Source organism: Mastigoproctus giganteus, chromosome 4 (genome assembly GCF_048544385.1).
Source record: "Mastigoproctus giganteus isolate SK-2022 chromosome 4, ASM4854438v1, whole genome shotgun sequence".
NCBI lineage: Eukaryota > Metazoa > Arthropoda > Arachnida > Uropygi > Thelyphonidae > Mastigoproctus > Mastigoproctus giganteus.
The window spans coordinates 68,880,015-68,900,655 of record NC_143578.1 but is presented as its reverse complement, the minus strand read 5'-3'; the positions used below and the strand labels follow the sequence as shown (position 1 = coordinate 68,900,655).

The following is a 20,641-nucleotide window of genomic DNA, read 5'->3' as shown; positions in this document are numbered from 1 at the left end:
TACGGCTGATCTGCCAATGCATACTGGACCAGTGTGCCAGATTATGGTCCATTCCCTCAACATGACTTGTTGAGGAGACCTCTATCCCGAAGTGAATTGACAATAGCTGCAGATTTATTTTTATCTAATTTATTTTATATATACCTATATGTGTAATAAATCAATTATTGAACTAGCCAGAGCCATAAAGTGAAGAAAAGTAAAATTATGGAATGGAATGTAAAGTGGAATAACAGAATGGATTAATGCCACCAAACTAACAATTAAACATTACATCAGACTGTAATATAGGAATATATGGATGGACATATGCATACCCAGAATTAGAGAATCAAAGTATGTAAAGTGCTGTGAGAGGTATAAAGAGAGAAATAAACTTTATGTGAGCTGCGAGTGCAAATAGCACTTGACCAAGCCAAGCAAACAATAAGTTCATATGAGAGAAAAAAAAAAAGAAAATTAAGCTAGTCAATTAAACAAAGGAGAAAAGGTAACTGCATAAGCTGAAAAAATTATTAAGCACTAAAAAAGAAAAATCAATGCATTATATATATAAATTTAATATATTAAAGCCAATTATAACAGAATATATTGAATAGTATTCTGTTATTAATAGAATACATTGAATAGTATTCTGTTATTAATAGAATACATTGAATAGTATGTTATCAAGGGCTAGCATTATATATAACCAAATAATGATTAGCTAAAGCTATCTGTTCAATTAAAAGCCAAATATTCTATACATGCAGCAAGCGAGTGTAGAAGTGATGGTGGGGGATTTATAAGGAATTGCTAAAATTAGATAAAGTGAAAGGTAGAATTAGGATAGAAATAGTACCCCAATCCCCCCCCCTTGAATTGCTCTAATAGTTCCTGAAGCATAAAAAGTTATAAATAGAAAGTAAAAGGCATAAAGGGAAGAGTTACAATGTCTGATAATTTTTAACTTAATTTTTACTTTAATTTAAACTTAATAGTTTAAATTAAATTTTGGCATTCTTTTACCTTTAAGTCTATTCTCAGTATTCCTGTGGGTTTATACCATCAGCAAAAAAGAAAAAAAAAACCTTCCTGTTTTACCCATCCATTTACTCCATAAGTTTGTCTAATTCAGTTTTGGCCGACCGAGCTCGCCGGGTGGGTAAAGTACCTGCCTAGCAACTCAAAGGTCACGGGTTCGAATCCCACCTTGGGCTTGGATCAAAGTACTGCAAAAACCTTGGGAGGTGCATTATGGCCACAGAAGCCGATGCGCCAACAACTACCAAAAAAAAAAAAAAAAAAAGTTCAGTTTTGAATTTATTTAAGCTGTCAACTTCCATAGTGACAGATGGAGACTTGTTCCAGCAATCAACCACCTGCTGGCTAAAAGCAAATTTCCACACAGTTATTCCACAACTGTCTTTCCTCTGATGGTTATACATTCAACATTGAGCTTGCTCAAACCATTCAAAGCCTTATACACTTCAGTCAAATCACCTCGCAGGTATCGAGTCTCCAGATGCTGCAATTCACAGTATTTCAAGCTTATCTTGGTAAAAGCAACTCTTTGTTCCACTCTCTAATCTCATTGCCTTTCTCTGTACTGGTTCCAGTAACTAAACATCTTTCCTAAAATGTGGCCTCTAGACCTGTATGCAGTATTCAATGTGTAGCTTGACCATTGCCTTATATATAGGGATAATAACGTCCTATCATGCTAGCAAATTTCCTATATATCATTGACAAGACTCCAACAGCTACTCTTGCAGCTTGTCTGCACTGCTCAGAAAACTTTATATCTGACTGCACAATTATACCCAGGTCTTTTTCATTTTCCACTAACCTGAGTGTAGTACCACACAGTTGGTATGTTACTCTGGGGTTACTACTATCCATAAGCAGTAATTTGCATCAGTTAATGTTAAACTTCAGTTGCCATCAAAAAAGATCTTCAGTTGCTCAAAAAAGATCCTCTTGCAGTAGTGTACCGTCCTTACTTAACAACCATTAACAACCCTACCAACCTTCATATCATCTGCAAACTTGGACATTAAGCCTGATATACCTTCATCAATATCATTGATAAATTCAGAAAACAAAATTGGGCCTAATATGGACCCCTGGGTAAATTCCACTAATAACATTAGTCCATGAAAATCAGTATCCATTGATTACCACTCTCTATCTTCTCCCACTTAAACTTATTCATTGTAGCTGTTGTTGTTATTATTTGGTTTTTAGGAGCATTAGCAACTAAGGGCATATTGCTCTGGGGATATGCGGTGGTCATTCTCTGACCTTTCTGCATCCTCTGTATTTGGTGGTCATGGGCTCGAACCCCAGTCTAATCAAGAAGCGTGTGCTATGCACTGCTGCTCCTGCCTACCTGGCTGCAGTAGGCAGGAGCAGCAGTGCTCCTGCCTACTGCAGCAGTGCTCCTGCCTACAATGTAGCAACTTGCCCTTAATGCCATACTGCTCCAACTTGTACAGTAGTTTTCCATGTGCAACAGTATTAGCATTAACATTAGTAGAATTATATGATGCAAGAAATCAAGCTTATATAGTATCAGCCAAAAAAAAAAAAAAAAAAAACAAAAACACATTTTCCATTTCACCCATCCAATTAGTTCAAACGTTTGTCTAGTTCTGCCTTGAACTTATTTAAGTTGTTGATCTCCATTACAACAGATGGAAGTTTGTAACAACTATCAACCACCCGCTGGCTAATGGTGAATTTCCTCACCTCTGTTCTGCAATTGTCTTTCCTCGATTTCAATTTATGTCCTCTCAGATGACTAATCTAAGCAAAAGAAGAATCCCAAAATACTTAGTGTCCAATGCAACTGTACAAAATATACATGGTAACTGTACATGGTATTTCAGAAACCACTGAAATTAAATTACACAAGAATTCCATTAACGTTCGCTATCCATATCTTATCTCCGATTCGTGGTCTTTTCCATGCATGCACAAAGACAAATAAACTCCCTATTTAATATTCCAACTCTCATGCACTCCACATTATTTCTATCATGTGATCAAGACATATGGTCGAAAAGTCCCATGAACTTCAGGAAGGAAAGTCGTTTTTCAAAATTTACATTATTTTAATAGATTTTATCACCAAAAACAGTTTTCACTTGATTTTATTTTTGGACATATGTCTTCTTTCACTCATGGTTGTGTGTTTGTAGTTTGATGTATTTTGGGGTTGGGTTGGGGAACCTTAGCCTACGATTTTGGATGCGTTGAATCATTGATGTTGCTATGGATGTGAGAATTCATTTGGTGTAATTTTAATTTTTTATTCGTGTAAATACTGGAGAGTGTCATATGGAAGTGTTCTAAGATCGTATTGAGGTAAATTTCTCTTATTCTTCTACATATTGAAATACAACTTAGAAAGGTGCACTATAGCCATAGAAGCTAATGCACCAATAAACAACCATAACACACACACACACACACACACACACACAAAACTTAGAATGTATTGAGCATCGTAGCTCTGTTTTTTACTGAACATGTTTATTTTTATAGGTAAGTGGCACTTCCATTGCTGGGCTGTGTGTTTTGCTTTTGTTTTTTCTTTTCTTTTATTTTATTTAAATATTGGTTTGGAGATATATATAAATAATAATAATAATAATAATAATAATAATAATTAATCACAGGTTCAGGTACAGAAACATTTTAAAATATGTATTTCAAATATTTTTTAAGTGCTTGTTCAATAAATGTACGTTCCTAATTTCTTTTGTTAGGTCAAGTTCAACAAGGTTTAGATTTCATCAGTCAGATTTTGAGACAGGAGATACATGGGCAGTAGATAATTTATATGTTGGTCCACAGTGTCCAGATTTATGTAGTGGCCATGGAAAATGTGTTGATGGAATCTGCATGTAAGTATATTAGCATTAGTTGAGGCATATCATGCAAGAAAGCAAGCTTATACAGCATCAGCCAAAAAAAAAAAAAAAAAAAAAAAAATTTCGGTCATCTGGTCACTCCAAATGTTTGTCTAGTTCAGCCTTACATTTATTTAAGTTGTCAACTTCCACAACAACAGATGGAAGTCTGTTCCAGCAATCAACTACCTGCTGGCTAAAGGCAAACTTCTACACATCTATTCTATAACTGTCTTTCCTCAATTTCAATCTATGCCCCTCAGGTCCTTAATCTGAACAAGCGGAAAAGTCCCATCAGCGTTGAGCCTGCTCAAACCATTCAATGCTTTATACACCTCAATCAGATCACCTCTCAGGTGCCTAGTCTCCAGATGCTGCAACTTGCAGAACTTAAGCCTCTTTTGGTAAGAGCACACCTTTGTTTCTCTCACAATATTGTTGCCCTTCTCTGTACTCGTTCTGCCAACTCTACATCCTTTATAAAATGAAGTCTCCAGACCTGTATGCAGTACTCAAGGTGTGGCACGAATCATCGCCTTATACAAAGGGGTAATCACCTCCTTGTCTCTTCTAGCAAAATTCCTATATATCATTGATAAGACCCCATGACCTGCTCTGGCAACCTATCTGAACTGTTCAGAGAACTTCATATCTGACTGCACAATTACCCCCAGGTCTTTTTAATTCTCCACTTCCTTGAGTGTAGTACCACAGAGTTGGTACATTTCTCTTGGATTACTGCTACACATATGCAGTACTTTGCATTTGTCAATGTTAAACTTCAGTTGCCACTTCTCAGCCCCCATCTGCCTAACTTTTCTAGATCCTGTTGCAGTAGCATACTGTCTTTACTGTCATTAACAACCCTGCCAACCTTTGTATCATCTGCAAACTTGGACATTAAGCCTGATATACCTTAATCGTTGTCACTGATAAATACACAAAACAACAATGGGCCCAGCACCGAACCCTGGGGGGTCTCCACTGATAACATTAATACCCATAGAGCAGGCAATGTCCATTTATTACCACTCTCTGCCATCTCCCTCTCAACCAGCCCTTTATCCATTGTAGCAACTTGCCCTTAATGCCATACTGCTCCAATTTGTACAGCAATCTTCCATGTACAATGGGATCAAAAGCTTTCCTGAAATCCAAATATATGATTTCAAAATTATGTTTTGCATCTAGTTCCTTTGTGATCACATCATAGTATCCAATCAGATTGGTCAGATCAAACCCATGCTGTGTCTGAACTATTACTGCAGTCTTATCTAGGTGATCCTGCAACTTCTTTAGCCAATAACTCCATTATTTTCCCTGGAACAGAAGTCAAACTAACAGGTCTATAATTATTTGTGCCACCCTTTGAACCCCCTTTGTGAATTGGGGGCACATTTGCACTTCTCCAATACATGAGGGACCTCCTGAATCCAAGGATACTCTCATAAGTGTTGGCTAGAGTTTGCTTACTTCCTTTGCTGCCTCCCTTAATATAACTGGATATATCCCATTCACCCCAGGTGTCTTTTTTATGTTTAACTTCAAAAATTTTTCCTCCACTTTGTTCTCCGTTATTACATTATCATTTAGCTCCCTGTTAGAGTTTAGTAAACTTCTGTCCTCCCTTTCCTTACAGAAATGCTCAGGTGTGAATGTAGAAGCAAAGTACTCATTCAGTCTGTCAGCTGTCTTAGCAGGATCATCAACAGTTGAAACACCAATATCAAGTGGACCAGTCTGAATTCAGTTTACATAAGTAAACCCTTCCTTCTAGAGTTTACATAAATAAAGAAGTCTTATGAATATACTTTATTGTCACATAGATATAATAAAAAAGTAACTTTATGGCATTGATGATGAAAGCCAATAAACCAGTACTGCAGTTCACAATGCATTATGCATTTTTTGTGGTAGTATGTGGACTTGATTGCATGCTATCTGCATTATGGCCACGTATGTTACTGCTGAACTTGACCAGCCCAGCTGACCAAAATATTAGAAACTGTGCCTTAGTATGAGATATGAATCAACCTCAAATGTTTTAGCAAAACTAAAGAAAAACACCACTTGAAAGTTATGAGTTGTTATGTCAAGTTTATGGGGAAAATACTGTGTCAAGAGCTGTGTGTTTGAATAGCATAAAAGGTTTATAGAAAGAATAGAGAATGTGGAATATGAGAACAACCTGCCATCTGATATCCATGAAAACTGATAAAAACGTGGTCCAGGTAAGGATATTGATTAGAAATGATCATTGTTAAGTATTAGTATTGCATCAGAACTGAATACATATAAATGAAGATAATTTTTTGTTACCATTTTACTATTAAAAATTCAAGAAGTTGTTTGAATAGGGTGAGGATGGATTACAGAGTTCGCAGTATTATCAGCAAAATCCTGAATTTCACACAACTATTAACACGTTGCACATGTTAGCATTGTTAAGCATTTTCGTCATCTAAAAGTATTAAAAAGCTGTTTCACAGTGACTTATTTTTACTAGAAATCTTAAAATTCAGAGAATTAAGCTGTTATAATTATATTTTATTTCTGCAGCACATCAACTCCTAGGAAGCACAAGCACTTCCTAATTCATTTCACAAATACGCGTGGTCTCAATTCTAATCTCAACGATGTCCATTTCCAATTGCAGTCTGCCAAACCCCATGTACGTTTTCTGACAGAATCTCAGTTATCGGTTGATTCAATTACTGCTCATCTCAGATGCCCAAATTATTCGCTGTGTGATTCCTTTCACCTCAAAGGTGGTACTTGTGCATATGTCCGTTCTGACATTCCCTGTTAGAGACCTGGCAATTTGGAATCTCCTCTCTTTGATCTTCTCTGGCTTAAAATATCTCTACCTCATTGTGTCAAATTCATCTGTTGTCTCTACCGTTCTCCCAACTCCACTAATCACTTGGAGTTCTTTGACTTCCTCTCTTTGCAACTTGACTTTCTCCAGTCCAACTTTCCTAACAATGAGGTAATTTTCCTTGGTGGTTTTAATATTCACAACTCCAGCTGGCTTCCGTTTTCTAGTCACACCGACCCAGCAGGTCGAGAAGCTGAGGCTTTTGCAAATACTAATGACATAGCACAGATTGTTTATTTACCTACAAGAATACCGGACAATCCTAATCATACAGCCAATATGCTTGATCTTTTTCTCACAAACAACCCTTCTAAGTATACGGTCGAAGTGAAAGGTCCTTTAGGCACTTCAGATCACAACTTGGTGATTGTCTCTTCTCCAGTGGAACCTTTATCTCATGGCTATTCCCAACCTCGTGTTGTTTGGCAATACAAGAATGCAAAATGGGATGACCTGCAAGACTTCTTTTCTTCTTTTCCTTGGTCGGTTAGTTAGTTAGTTATTTGGTTTTTAGGAGCATTAGCAACTAAGGCCATATTGCTCTGGGATATGCGGTGGTCATTCCCTGACCTTTCCACATCCCCTGTATTTGGTGGTGCCAGGCTCCTTGGTCGGATTACTGTTTCAAAACTTGTGATGTCAACATTTGCTCAGATCGTGTCAGTGAAATTATTCTTGCAGGAATGGAATCCTTTATCCCGCACTCCACTTTAAAATCTCGTCCTTTATCTAAACCTAGGCTTTCCAATAAATGTGCTAAGGCTGTTCAAGAGAAGAATGTTGCATATCGTAATTGGCTTGTTTCTAATTCTTCAGTTTCATTTTCTGCCTACACCAAAGCTCGCAACAATTGTAAAACACTTATTAATCAGTCCAAACTAGAGTTTGAACAGGCTAAGAGTAGAAAACTTGCTTCTTGCCCTAATGGTAGCCAAGCATTCTGGTCTCTTGCCAAAGCTATTGGCCGCAACTTTTGCCCATCTCTGCTCCCACCTCTGTCCAAACCAGATAATTCTGTTGTCACTTCAGCCAAGGATAAAGCTGACCTGCTAGCATCCCATTTTTCTTCCAGCTCATGTATTTAGGATCTTAGTAAAACACCTCCTACCATTCCCAACATGCTCCATTCAATGCCTCCTATGGTCTTTCGTCAAAAGGATGTCAGAAGGATTTTGACGAATCTTGATGCTAAGAAAGCTCCAGGTCCCGATGGTATTTCTCCACTTGTTCTCAAAACTTGTGCTCCTGAACTTACTCCTATTCTTTGCTACCTTTTTTCGCTTTCTTATTCCAAAGGTGTTTTTCCTTATGCTTGGAAATTTGCTCATATCCAGCCAGTTCCTAAAAAGGGTGACAAATCCCTCCCATCCAGTTATCGTCCCATTGCAATTACTTCTACTCTTTCTAAAGTAATGGAGAAATCGATTAACCGCCAACTCTTAAACTACCTAGAAACCTTCCGTCTGATCAACGATCGCCAGTATGGATTCCGTCAGTGTTGATCCACTGGTGATATTCTGGCTTATGTTACCCATTTATGGACTAATTCAATGGAAAGGTTCGGTGAAACACAAGTAGTTGCTCTTGACATCTCAAAGGCTTTTGATCATATTTGGCATGAAGGTCTTCTAAACAAGCTTCCATCTTATGGTTTGCCAACTGTTTTTAGTAATTGGTTATCCTGTTTTCTCCCTGATTCGCTCACTGAGGGTGATGGTAGATGGCTCTCTGTCTTCTAACTTCTCCACTAATGCCGGTGTCCCAGGTTCAGTTCTTTCCCCCACTCTTTTCCTCTTGTATATTAATGACCTTCTTCCATTGACTGGAAGTCCTATCCATAGTTTTGCCGATGATAACACATTGCATTCCACTTTCCATTTTGAGAAATCTTATCCTGCTCAATCAGCTTCAACTTCTCAAAAATCTGCTACCAATTCCTTAAATGCTGATCTTCAGGTAATTTTCTAGTGGGGCAAAGACAACTTAGTTGATTTCAACCCTTCTAAAACTCAGTGTTGTCTTATATCTCGCAAAAAGGATTCTTCTGCTCCTATGCTTATCTTTAGTGACACTCTGATTTCTAGGCAAAATGATATATCTCTTTTGGGGATTACCCTGACTTCTAATCTCTCTCTTGGAACAAGCACATTACAAATATTGCTTCCTCTGCATCTAAAAAACTTGGTTTTCTCTTTCGCACTCAGCGTTACTTTTTTTCCAAACCGCTGCTCACTCTGTATAAATCGCAAATCCGCCCTGCCATGGAATATTGTTCGCACATCTGGGGTGTTGTCCCCAAAACCTCTCTCAGGCTTCTTGATTCCATTCAGAAGAGGGCAGTTAGGTTAATTAATGATTCATCTCTAACAGAGTCTCTCCACTTGCTTTCTCATAGATGTACTGTTTCTGCTGCATGCCTCTTCTACAGATACTTCCATGGGCACTGTTCTTCTGAATTGGCTTCTATAATTCCCGCTCTCTCTTTCAAAACAGTCTGAACATGTGCCGCCACCAGCCAACATCCATTTACTGTCCAACTTCAAACCCACAGAACCAACTTTTCATCTTCCTCATTTATTCATTGAACTGCTGTTTTCTGGAACAACCTTCCTTCATACGTATTTCCTGAAAATTACAATCTACAGAAGTTCAAGTCCAATGTCAACAAATATCTTCTTTCGTCTTCTCAACCTCCAACACAAGCATGGTACTAAGTACTATAGGTTCTAATACCTCTCATGTTTGGGGTTCACATAAAAAAAAAAAAAAAAAAAACATTAATTTTACTTTCTTTGATGGAAGATATGTTCTATCATAAGTACTGTAATAATTGCTTATTCACATTTTTTTAAAACGTTTTTACATATCTTCATAAAAGAATACAGTACTTCCATGAAAAATGGTATTTTTAAGATGTCAAAAAAAGGTGCATATCTGAATGCTATAAAAGAATTTAAAGAGCATATTTAATGGTAAAATTATCTATAGCCTTTTCTTTTTTTAATAAGAAAAATACTCCAGATTTTTTGCACTATAATTTTAAACTTTTGCAGTTGTTTTCCAACTGCCAGCTTTTAAGAAAATTTTATAAAAGTTATGAAAAATATCTGTTTTTTATAATTTTACAAGAAATTTCCTTTTTTATGAATTTCAGTGAAGTGGGAATGGATAGTTTGAATAAATTCAAGGAAGAACTAGAGAAATTATTAAAGGGTATGGACAGGTGATGTGGGAAGTTTTATTTATTTATTTATTTTTGGCTGACGCTTGTAGTAGTAGTAGTAGTAGTAGTAGTAGTAGTGGCATGTGATGCAAGAAAGCAAATGTATGAGCTTATGCAGCATCAGCCAAAAAAAAAAAAAAAAAATCACACCATTCCCTCCAAATGCCTGTCCAGTTCCTCCTTAAATTTATTCAACCTATCAACTTCCACAACGACAGATGGAAGTTTGTTCCAGCAATTAACCACCCGCTGGCTAAAGGCAAATTTCCGCACATCTATTCTACATCTGTCTTTTCTTAATTTGAATTTATGCCCCCTTAGGTTCGTAATCTGAACAAGTGGAAGGATCCCATCAGAATTCAGCATGCTCAATTCTTTCTTTGTTTTCTTGCATCATTTGTCACTACTAATACAGCCACTCCCCGATTAGTGTAAGGGTTACATTCCATGGAACACTATGTAAGTCGGAATTTCCCTAAATAAGCATTTCGGGAAATTCTGCACTCACAACTATGCATGCTGAATTTGATAGAAGCAAAAAAGAAATGTTTGAACAACATGTAAATAGAATTATTCATTTTTTTTTATCTCATGCGTGGGAAAAATTACAAAAGTGTACAAAATTACAAAAAGAGAGAGGAGACAGGCATGTCAGCAAGTTTTACCTTTTGAGCATCGTTGCCAGAATTAATTTTCAGCTGATAAGCATGCTGCTGTGGAAGTTGAGGGCTGTGGAGATTTAGAAGGGGCTTTCCCCAGCACATCCCAAAGTTTCTCTGCAGCTCCAGAATCGGCACTGGCGACTTTGCTGCATACGTTTGTTTTGGAAACCAGCATGATGCTTGAATCTATTAAACCACCCGTTGCTTGCCATGAACTTGACTTGGGGTTTGCCGTAATTATCGTTGTTGTCATAAATACTTCTTGCTTGAATGGCCATTAGATTCAGGGGGCACTTGCCCCCCCAATTTTCCATCCATATTATTAATAGCTTTTTCATCTTCGATATAGCACCTGAACGCTGTTTTGTGATCACTGTTGGGGCGGACTGGCCCCAGTGTGAAATACGGTGATCCTTTAACATGTTCTTTTATACGTGCACTGTCCCTTAAAATAGTATTCACTGAATCAGCGAGACCTAATTCCATGCAATATGTGACAAACTTTGTCCTGCTTCGTACTTCTTAATTAATCATCTTCATTTCTAAATCAATAAGTACATAGGAATGAAGAGAAGATTCTGAAAATTTATTTATGTTTTTTATATGATTAAAGATTTAAGTGAAGAGGGGAACACATTTCACCATAATAACATAAAAACTCACACAATTCCAGTTATTGGGATTATTGCAAATGCAATAAGATTGAGTTTACTACTCGTTTATAATTAGATGCACTAACAGAAAAGCCTAATAAACCGGGAAGTGCAAATTGTTTTTATAGTTTTATGGTAGTGACCTCCAGAAATGTGTTTTAGAAAAATATCACAAAGGCATTCAAAATTGATTCTTATAATGGAATATATGATAACGATGAAAGAGTAGTGCAATTTCCATTATAAAAATGACCTTTTAGGGGGATAAATAGCTTAGTTATATAGTGAAAATTTCAATTTCACTATATAATTTCAGTATGATTCCAAAAAAAAAAAACCAATGTGTTATTGGGTTCACATTATGATATTTTCACGATATCTCCATTTATTCTACGGGATGCAAAATACGTTTCTACAATTTTTTTAAGTTTGCACCGGCTGGCAGAAACTTACGTAAAATCAAATTTCTGTAAGTCGAGTATTACATAAGTCGGGGAGTGGTTGTACTCTGTGTATTTGACATTTCTCAAGATTTTTGCACTAGAATTTAATTTCCCCTGTCTTTTTAATCACATGTTCCTTCAGCTTGACTGATTTTTTGTTTTTTCTTGCCCAGACCTTTTGATTTAGTCTAGCATAACTAGCTGCTGTTATGTGAATTAGACTTTGTAATGAAAAAAAGTATGGCTATTTTCCCCAGAATCTACTTTGTAATAATCCCCATCAATATAAAATTTTAACAGGAGAGTATTAAAAATTATTAGTTAGATAAGGCTGGTATTTAATACAATATTAAAAAATAACATTTAATAAAATATTATTAATATATTATTATATATTTTAATATATTAAAATATTTATTTTTCTTGATTGTTATTTAATAGAATGATTTGTGGTCACTCAGATGAGAAATAATATATTGACTTGCCTTTAGTATCATTTCTGTGTGTTAACTGTTTTTGTTTTTAGTTGTGACAAGAACTTCTATGAAAAAAATTGTTTACCCAAAGATAAGCTTAGAAAAAGTGTAAAGAAACAGTTTGAGTCAATGGATGAACTGGTAAAGGAAGGGTTTGATGTGAGTGGTGGAGCTGTAATAAATAATGAAGGGTGTGGTATTATTACTTCTGGAGCATCTATTTATTTTTATCAAGTAAGTCTTATTATATTAATATTAAAGCAGAGAGCTTTTATAAAATCTATTTTGTATATCTGTAATAATACAATTAGTAATTTCCTTGCAGTTTGTTTTATAGGCACATTCACAAATGCATAAAGTGCCTACTGTCTTTAGAATGTTCATCTATCAGCTTGTAACACTCAACTCTTGGTATGGATTTTCACGAAATTTTGTAGTTGGCTCTTTTATTCAGAAATATCTGCTCAGGTGTCCCAAATTTAAGTTAAATAAGACCACTAAAATCCAGTAATTTTTTTCATATTTTTTTTTCTCAAGTTATCTGTGTACACACACACACACACACACACACACACACACACACACACACACACACACACACACACACACACACACACACACACAAATTAAAATGTTTTTCACATATTCAGATATTACTTGATCAGGAACAGTTGAATTGACACAAAATTTTAGCATATTCCATTAAACCCTGGAAGAGTTTAGTGGAACATGCTAAAATGCTTTAGATCCAATTCTGATTTCATATCTCTACCTCTTTCTCCTTATTCAGAATGCATATTTCTGATGTTTAAGAATTACTTGAAAAGGAAAAGTCAGAACTGTAACTGAATGCTTTAATCATTGTAGGCACATTTTTATGTTCTCTTTGTATTCTGTCTAACAGTTAAATATTCCAATTAAATTAAAGTGTTCCTAGCGATACCAGCAACACATTCTTCTTTCATCTGTAACTTTCAGGTACTAACTTTTATTAAAAGAGACTGTTTAGCAGTATAGCCTAAAGAATCAGAATCAAAGGCACCATATCCCTAGGAACACTAATCTCTTAATCCCCCCCCCCTTACTTTCTACAAAAGACTTTACTATTTTGGAGGAATAAGGTCACTTCTATTCCCTTACTATAATACAGCTGTATCTTATGCTCACTTTTTCTGTTTCACTGATCCAATATCAGCTACAAAAGGATATTAATATTATAAGAATGCAAGATAAAATAGACCAACAAAACCACCAGTTTAGTTAAATATGTAAGTGCAAACTGGAAATACATAATACTTGTACTTCGCACCATATGACATATTATAGAAGCTGCTTATCCCTTGATACCATATGCATTAAATAAATAAGGAAACAAAAAAGAAATGGCAATGCTCCCATTGTAAGGGAGATTAAGAATCACTAGCTCCTAATAGTAAATTCCCACAAGTACGCTCTCTTTCAAAAATAAAGCCAGCTGAAACCTTTATTTCATTCTGACTTAGATCTCACTCTTACAAGAACTGACTTCAAATGTTTAAAAAAATAGCTTAATGACCATAACATGACAGATTCAACAGACTTTGTATTGGCCGGCAGTGCTAGTAAAGGTCAGAGTGTGCAAAAATGAATGATTTTACTGAACAACGATTTTGCACCAAATTTTGTTTCAAATTTTAGGGAAAAATGCAATAGAAATTCTCAAAAATGTTAAAAACAGCTTTCAGAGAAGATGCTATATGTCATTCGGGACTTTTCAGTGATCCTCAAAGTTTAAAGAGGGCTGCTTATCCATTGAAGATGATCCTTGTGCTTACCACTCTTCAACAACGTCAAAATCAGTGATTCAGTTACTCGTGTTCATGAGCTGATCAGAGTGATTGATGTTTAACTATTTGCATAGTTGCTAGTGAACTTGGTATTTCTTATGCGACATGTCAGCCAATTTTAACAAAAGATTTGGGAATGTGACATGCATCAGTTAAGTTTGTGCCTCACATTCTCATTGATGATCATGGAGAGTGGTGATTTTTATCAATGTGCTGCTGTTGACTCAGGTGCCTCCGTAGCCAGGTGGGAAGGAGCAGCAGTGCATAGCACACGCTTCTTGATTAGACCGGGGTTCGAGCCCGTCACCACCAAATACGGAGGATGCGGAAAGGTCAGGGAATGACCACCGCATATTCCCGGAGCAATATGGCCTTAGTTGCTAATGCTCCTAAAAAAACCAAATAACAACAACAACAAGCTGTTGACTCACACTTTGTTTCATCTGTCATTGCTGGTAACAAATTGTGGGTATATGTCTGTGACCTGGAAACAAAGGCTCAGTCCTCTCAGTGAAGACTAAGTACCAAAAAAGCAATCTTTATGAAATGTGGAGATTATGCTTGTTGTAATTTTATTTTTACCCACAGAGCATTATTCATTATGAGTTTGTGCTTTGTGGTCAGTGATGCAGGAATACTGCAAAACTATTTTACAGCGACTGCATGATGCTGTTTGGAAAACCAGAAAAGTGGACCTCAGAGAGTGGCACTTGCATCATTACAAATCCCTTGCACACTTGGTACTTTCCATTCAAGAATTTCTTGCAAACACTCCATTATTGGGCACCATTTGCCATGCTCACCAGATTTATCTCCCTGTGATTTTTTTCATTTCCTAAGCTTAAAATCCTGTTGAAAGGTCACAAATTTTTAACACCTGTGGAAATTATTACATAGCAATAATTTCCTAATAGTTAAGCTGCTAATAGTTCCTGTGGGAACTATTAGCAGCTCCAAAAAGAAGCCTATCAGGAATGCTTCCAGAAGATGTAGGAATGTTGGGATTGGTGTTTCCAGTATCACAGGGAACACCAATCCCAACATCATACATAATACATCAAACAAACGCCATAATAAATTCGAGACTTACTTCTCAACCTAACATAAAAAAACAACAACTACTAGATATACAAAAATTAAGTAATATCTCAGATATCATAATACAAAAAGCAGACAAAGGCGACACGATTGTAATTTTAGACAAAAGTACCTACATAGAAAAAATGGAACAGATTCTGGCTGACCAAGACACATACAAAATTGATAATAATTATAATATTTCCAAACTAAAAAACAAACTTGATATAATCTTAAGGAGACTTAGACAAAACAAAGAAATCAATTTTTATATACATTACAACAGATAGGAATTCGTAACAACATTCTCCCTCACACATTTGGTATTACCAAACTACATAAACCTGGCCACCCTCTAAGACCAATAATTTCCTTCAGTAAATGAGCCTTTGCTAATTTATCCACTTACTTAGTTAAAATTATATTCCCTCTCACTAGATTCTTGAAATTTAAAATCAGCAATACCAATCAAGCTTTCCAGAAAATAAATACTACTACAATTTCCGATGGAGACATCTTAGTGTCTTTCGACGTAGTATCTTTATACACAAACATGCATATACCATTCACTTTACAAGCCTTACGAGAATTCTTAATGACAGATGACACCTTAACCAAACGTACCTCCCTTTCCATTAACAATATCCTAGAACTCACTTCATTATTACTAGATGCCAGATATTTCAGGTTCCACAACAAAATTTTTCAGCAAATATTTGGCCTACCCATGGGTCTAGGTATTTCTGCCCCTTTGTCTGAAATTTATTTAGCTACAATAGTAAACCTAATTTTACACCCTTTCCCTTCAGAGATAAAAGTATACACACGTTACGCAGATGATATACTTATAATAGGTAATAAACCCACAATAGACAATCTTTTTTTCAAAATTCAACTCAATACACAATAGATTGAAATTCACACTTGAAATTGAAATGGACAATCAAATCAATTTCTTCAATCTTACCATTTACAAAACAGGCACCAAACTGGGCACCAAGATTTTTAGAAATAACAAACACACAAGGAAATATTTACACGTCGCATCGCACCACCCACTTAGCACAAAAAAAAGCCGTCCTATATAACCAAATTCATAACGCCATAAAATATAGCTCCTCACAAGATGACTTATCCAGCGAACTCCAATATCTCACAAAAAAGTTTATAGCTAAGAACTATCCACCCCAACTAATTCAACACACTATTTTAATTGCAAAAAGTAATATTAACAACTCAAACAAACATATTGCTAAACAAATACACGTATGATTATTTCCCTATCACAGTGAACTCACAGGACAGTTCCGTTGGGTATTTACAGGTACAGATATCACTCTCATATTTTCAGCATACAACAAACTCGGATCTTTATTCAATACATATAAAGATACACACAAGTACCCGACAAGCGATATGAACAGCATAATATATCTGATCAGATGCGAACAAAACTGTAATGCTTGCTATATTGGAAGCACTACAACAAAGTTCGGTTCCACAAAAACCTCTAATACACGTGCATACTATCACAATAACAGTTTTAGAACAGGACAGTCTAGCACCGAGCTCACAATACACGCTCACACCTACAAACACACCCCCCCTAGTTGATTCCGCGATTACTATAGTTAAACTAAAAACCGGCTACAAAATTCTCCAATATGAGGCTCTCATTATTGAATGGTTCCGTCACCACTCTAAACTTAACATCATAAATGCAAAACTCCCCTTCAATCTTTCCCCGGTGTGGAATCTTTCACATTTGAGATTCCCACGTGTTCCAAAGAGCATCATGGGAGTATAGATATTTCTTTTAAATACTCACTCTCTACCCAACTTTGCAAACTGGACGTTTTTAACTAAATGAAAGTTCATCGTTATGACTATTGGCCTTATCAGTTTTATATTACTCAGAGTTTTTTAATTAACTTTCCTTCATGACAGCCAGGGACGGAGTTGTGCACTTCTGCCTCCTTACACTTATTTTAAATTCCATTAAATTAAATTAAATTAATTTATTTTTTATCTTGCTTTTTAATTTACTAATTTAAATTATTCAACCCAAAATTTAGCCATCAATTCACCCTAATAACTATTGCAGATTGTATAAGGTGAGTACTGTACATTAAGCATTTGCTATTTGGAATTTAGTAGGGTTAAATATTGATGATAAATTGAGTTTTATGAATCACAGAGAAGAACTAGTAAATAAATTAAATCATTTAGTACAGCTATAATTAAAATTTCAAAATCAGATTGGGGACTAACCAGTAGAACCCTGAGATTATATTATAAAGCAGTCTTTCTTCCAGTAAAACTGCTGCTACTGATACATAACAGTAGCTAACGTTAAATTCAGAAGTAAGCTAGAGTCAATCCAAAGAATTATGTTGCTAGCTATTAATGGGGTCTGTAGAACAGTATCCACCAATGATCTGCAGGTGATTGGTGGGGTACTTCCACGTGATTTGCATATTGTGTGTAGGTCTGGTATGTACCATCTTAAAAAATATAGAGCAATTAATATTATAAGTGTCCAAATGCAACTTGAAAATAATATAAAGACTGAAAAGATTAGGTTATTAGATGGACTTTATAACATTTGGCAGCATAGATGGAATAATAGCTTAACTAGTTCAGTTACTAGGTTATTCATCTCTGATGTAAAATTTATATTACAGGAAAATAGATTGAAATGGTTTTATCCAGCTATTTTCGCTTCATATTTATTGACCACGGGTCTGTAAAATGCAAACTATTTCAGTTAGGATTAGAAGAAGATTATCAATGCTGATGCAGTGCAGATGAAACATGAAGACATATATTGTTTGTGATTCCGGCATCCCCCCATACTTCTCCTTCAACCCATGCATGGTACTAAGTACTATAGGTTTTGATACCTTTCATGTTTGGGGTTTTCATAAAAAAAAAAAAAAAAAAAAAAAAAAAAGTTACCTGAATTAGTTTTGAGTATTTTAAATTTTAATATTTTTCAGCAGTTTTGCAACTCAGAGACAGTTAATAAATTACCAGCACAATTAGCACTGGTAATTAAGGTTTTTTTTTTTTTTTTTTCTCTCTGGCCTGGGTAACCTGGGTATGGGATTACTGGCATCCATGGACTAGCACTCCTTCCAGTGGATGCTGGATTTGTGCATTTTGCATAGTAAGGGACACAGGCTTGGCTTCACATGACTATGGACCGACACCAGGCAGCAGCTGCCCAGGTGTTGGCTGCTTCCTGGTGGCAAAGTAGCCTGATATAAACAACACAGACTATGGAATGCAGATTTACCCTTCACAAACATACTTTTATACATTAGTCAGACCCGTTTTACAGAAGTTCTGTAGTTCATCACAGTGATACTAGGTGGAGATAGAGTCAATCTGGGAGCCACCTTAGACAGGGTATACATACACACATGTACACAGCCTACATCAACTACTACTCTAAGGCGTTGATTCCATTCCCCATAGCCTGGCTGATAGAGATGCTGAAGACATACAAAGACAACCTAACACTGACACACACACTTCCTAGAAGCAATTATGGTGAAGTGGAGGACCATTATCCAGGTCAAAAACATCCCAGCAGAAGATGATTCTTCCAGGAAGATTCCTTGAGCCTACTATGGTTCTGTCTAGCACTCAACCCACTATCCACCATGCTCAATAACAACAAGTATGAATACACCCTAAAAGGACGGAGGGATAAAGAACTTATACACCCTCTCTCACCTGAAGTACATGAATGACATAAAAACTATGCAGAAATGAGAATCAACTCCAACAAATACTCTCATGATCACTGAAGAGTTCAGCATTGATATTAGGATGCAATTTGGCTTAGACAAAGCCGTGACAGAGGGGAAACCAACAGATATTTGGGGATGATGCAGGCTAAACACAAGGATACCAAGGGCCTCCTAACTGAGAAATATCATCACTGAGAAGCCTGCTAAAATCAAAGCTGAATGGTGAGAACATTGTTAAATCCATAAACAGTTATAGAAGTCCCAGTACTAACATACTCCTTTGAGATCGTAGATTGGACCAACACCTAGCTGGAGGAGGTTATAAGATCTAACAGGATAATGATGACCAAGCGCTGGCAATGCCACTCAAAGTCATCCATCAAGAGACTGACCATAGCCTGAAAAGAAGGAGAATGAGGGGGTGGGATTGACTGACCTCATTGAACAAGAGAAGGCAATTAATAACCTGTGCAATTACTTCCAGGAAAGCACAGCACCAATCTACCAAGCCATAAGAAAGAAAGTAAAACACACAATGCTCAACCTTAACAAGGAGACACCACTCACACAGACAGAAGAAACAGAGACAAAGATGGGTGAAGAAGGCACTCTATGGCAGACACTACAATTACCTCCATCAAGACTACATAGATAAGATGGCTACCAACATAGCTCATGAATGGGAGGCTCTTCTGTGAGACTGAAGGATTCATGCTCACCTCTCAGGATCAGGTAATTAACACCAGGAAATACATCACCAAGGACCCTGAAGTGACAGATGATACATGTTGATAATGCCACTGCTCCAGAAAAAATCTAGCATATCACCAACGGGATGTAGGGTCATCACCCAGGTGGACTATACTCTCAGCTATGACCAGGTCATCAGGATAATATACTTATATCAGAAGCTAGTACGAAAATACCATTTGATCAAAGGAAGTGTACTGTATTACAAGTATGAACCTCAGGCTATACTAGAAATCCCTACTCACAAACTATACTGGGACTATGCCATAATAATGCACAAGATGATCCTGCACAACAGACCGGGCATAACTCTCATCGACAAGAAGGATATGGCTATCTACTTGTTCAATATAGTCTTGCCTAATGCTAGCAACCTGATGGCATGTGATGCTTTCTTGCATCACATGCCACTACTACTACCTATAAGGAAAATATCGGAAAGTACACGGACCTAAGACAGGAAGTCAAAGAAATATGGCATATGGAACATGTAATGACCATCCTGATCATTGTGTCAACCCCTGCCATGGTGTGAAAGAGCCTCCATAAGAACCTAGCAGCAATAGGCTTCACAGAGAACACTTCCATGGAACTCCAGAAAGACGCATTCTGAACACCTGTAGGATAGTGAGAAAGTTGATAAACCAACAGTAATAACAATAATAATAATAACAATAATAATAATAACAACCAGACACAACCAACCACCCCATTCACTTGGTACCAATACCCTTCACAGATCAAAAAAATCACATAAAGGAGAAAAAGTTTTATAATAATAATATAATTATTATTATTATTTTGTGAAATTTTCAAATCATGTGGTAAAGGAAAAATGGATGAGAAAGGCAAAGGAAATTCGACTCACAGCAAATGATGTATTTCAGAACAACAGCAGTGCTCCAATCTACATAAATGACCACTTAACAACACACCACAAGCAATTATTTTGGGAAACAAAACAATTAGTAAAAACTCACAGTTTCAAATTTTTATGGT

The 20,641-nt window shown here is 36.3% G+C and overlaps 1 protein-coding gene across 2 annotated transcripts in view; it reads left to right on the top strand.

Annotated features, from left to right (window-relative positions):
* The window catches only part of LOC150086817 (reelin-like), a 1,004,591-nt gene that overhangs the window by 349,804 nt on the left and 634,146 nt on the right, over positions 1-20,641 (top strand). For both annotated transcript variants that reach the window (XM_090372773.1, XM_090372772.1), the window contains exons 21-22: positions 3,753-3,890; positions 12,282-12,465. In XM_090372773.1, coding sequence (XP_090228899.1) covers positions 3,753-3,890; positions 12,282-12,465 — 322 coding nt within the window. The remainder of the gene's footprint in view (positions 1-3,752; positions 3,891-12,281; positions 12,466-20,641) is intronic.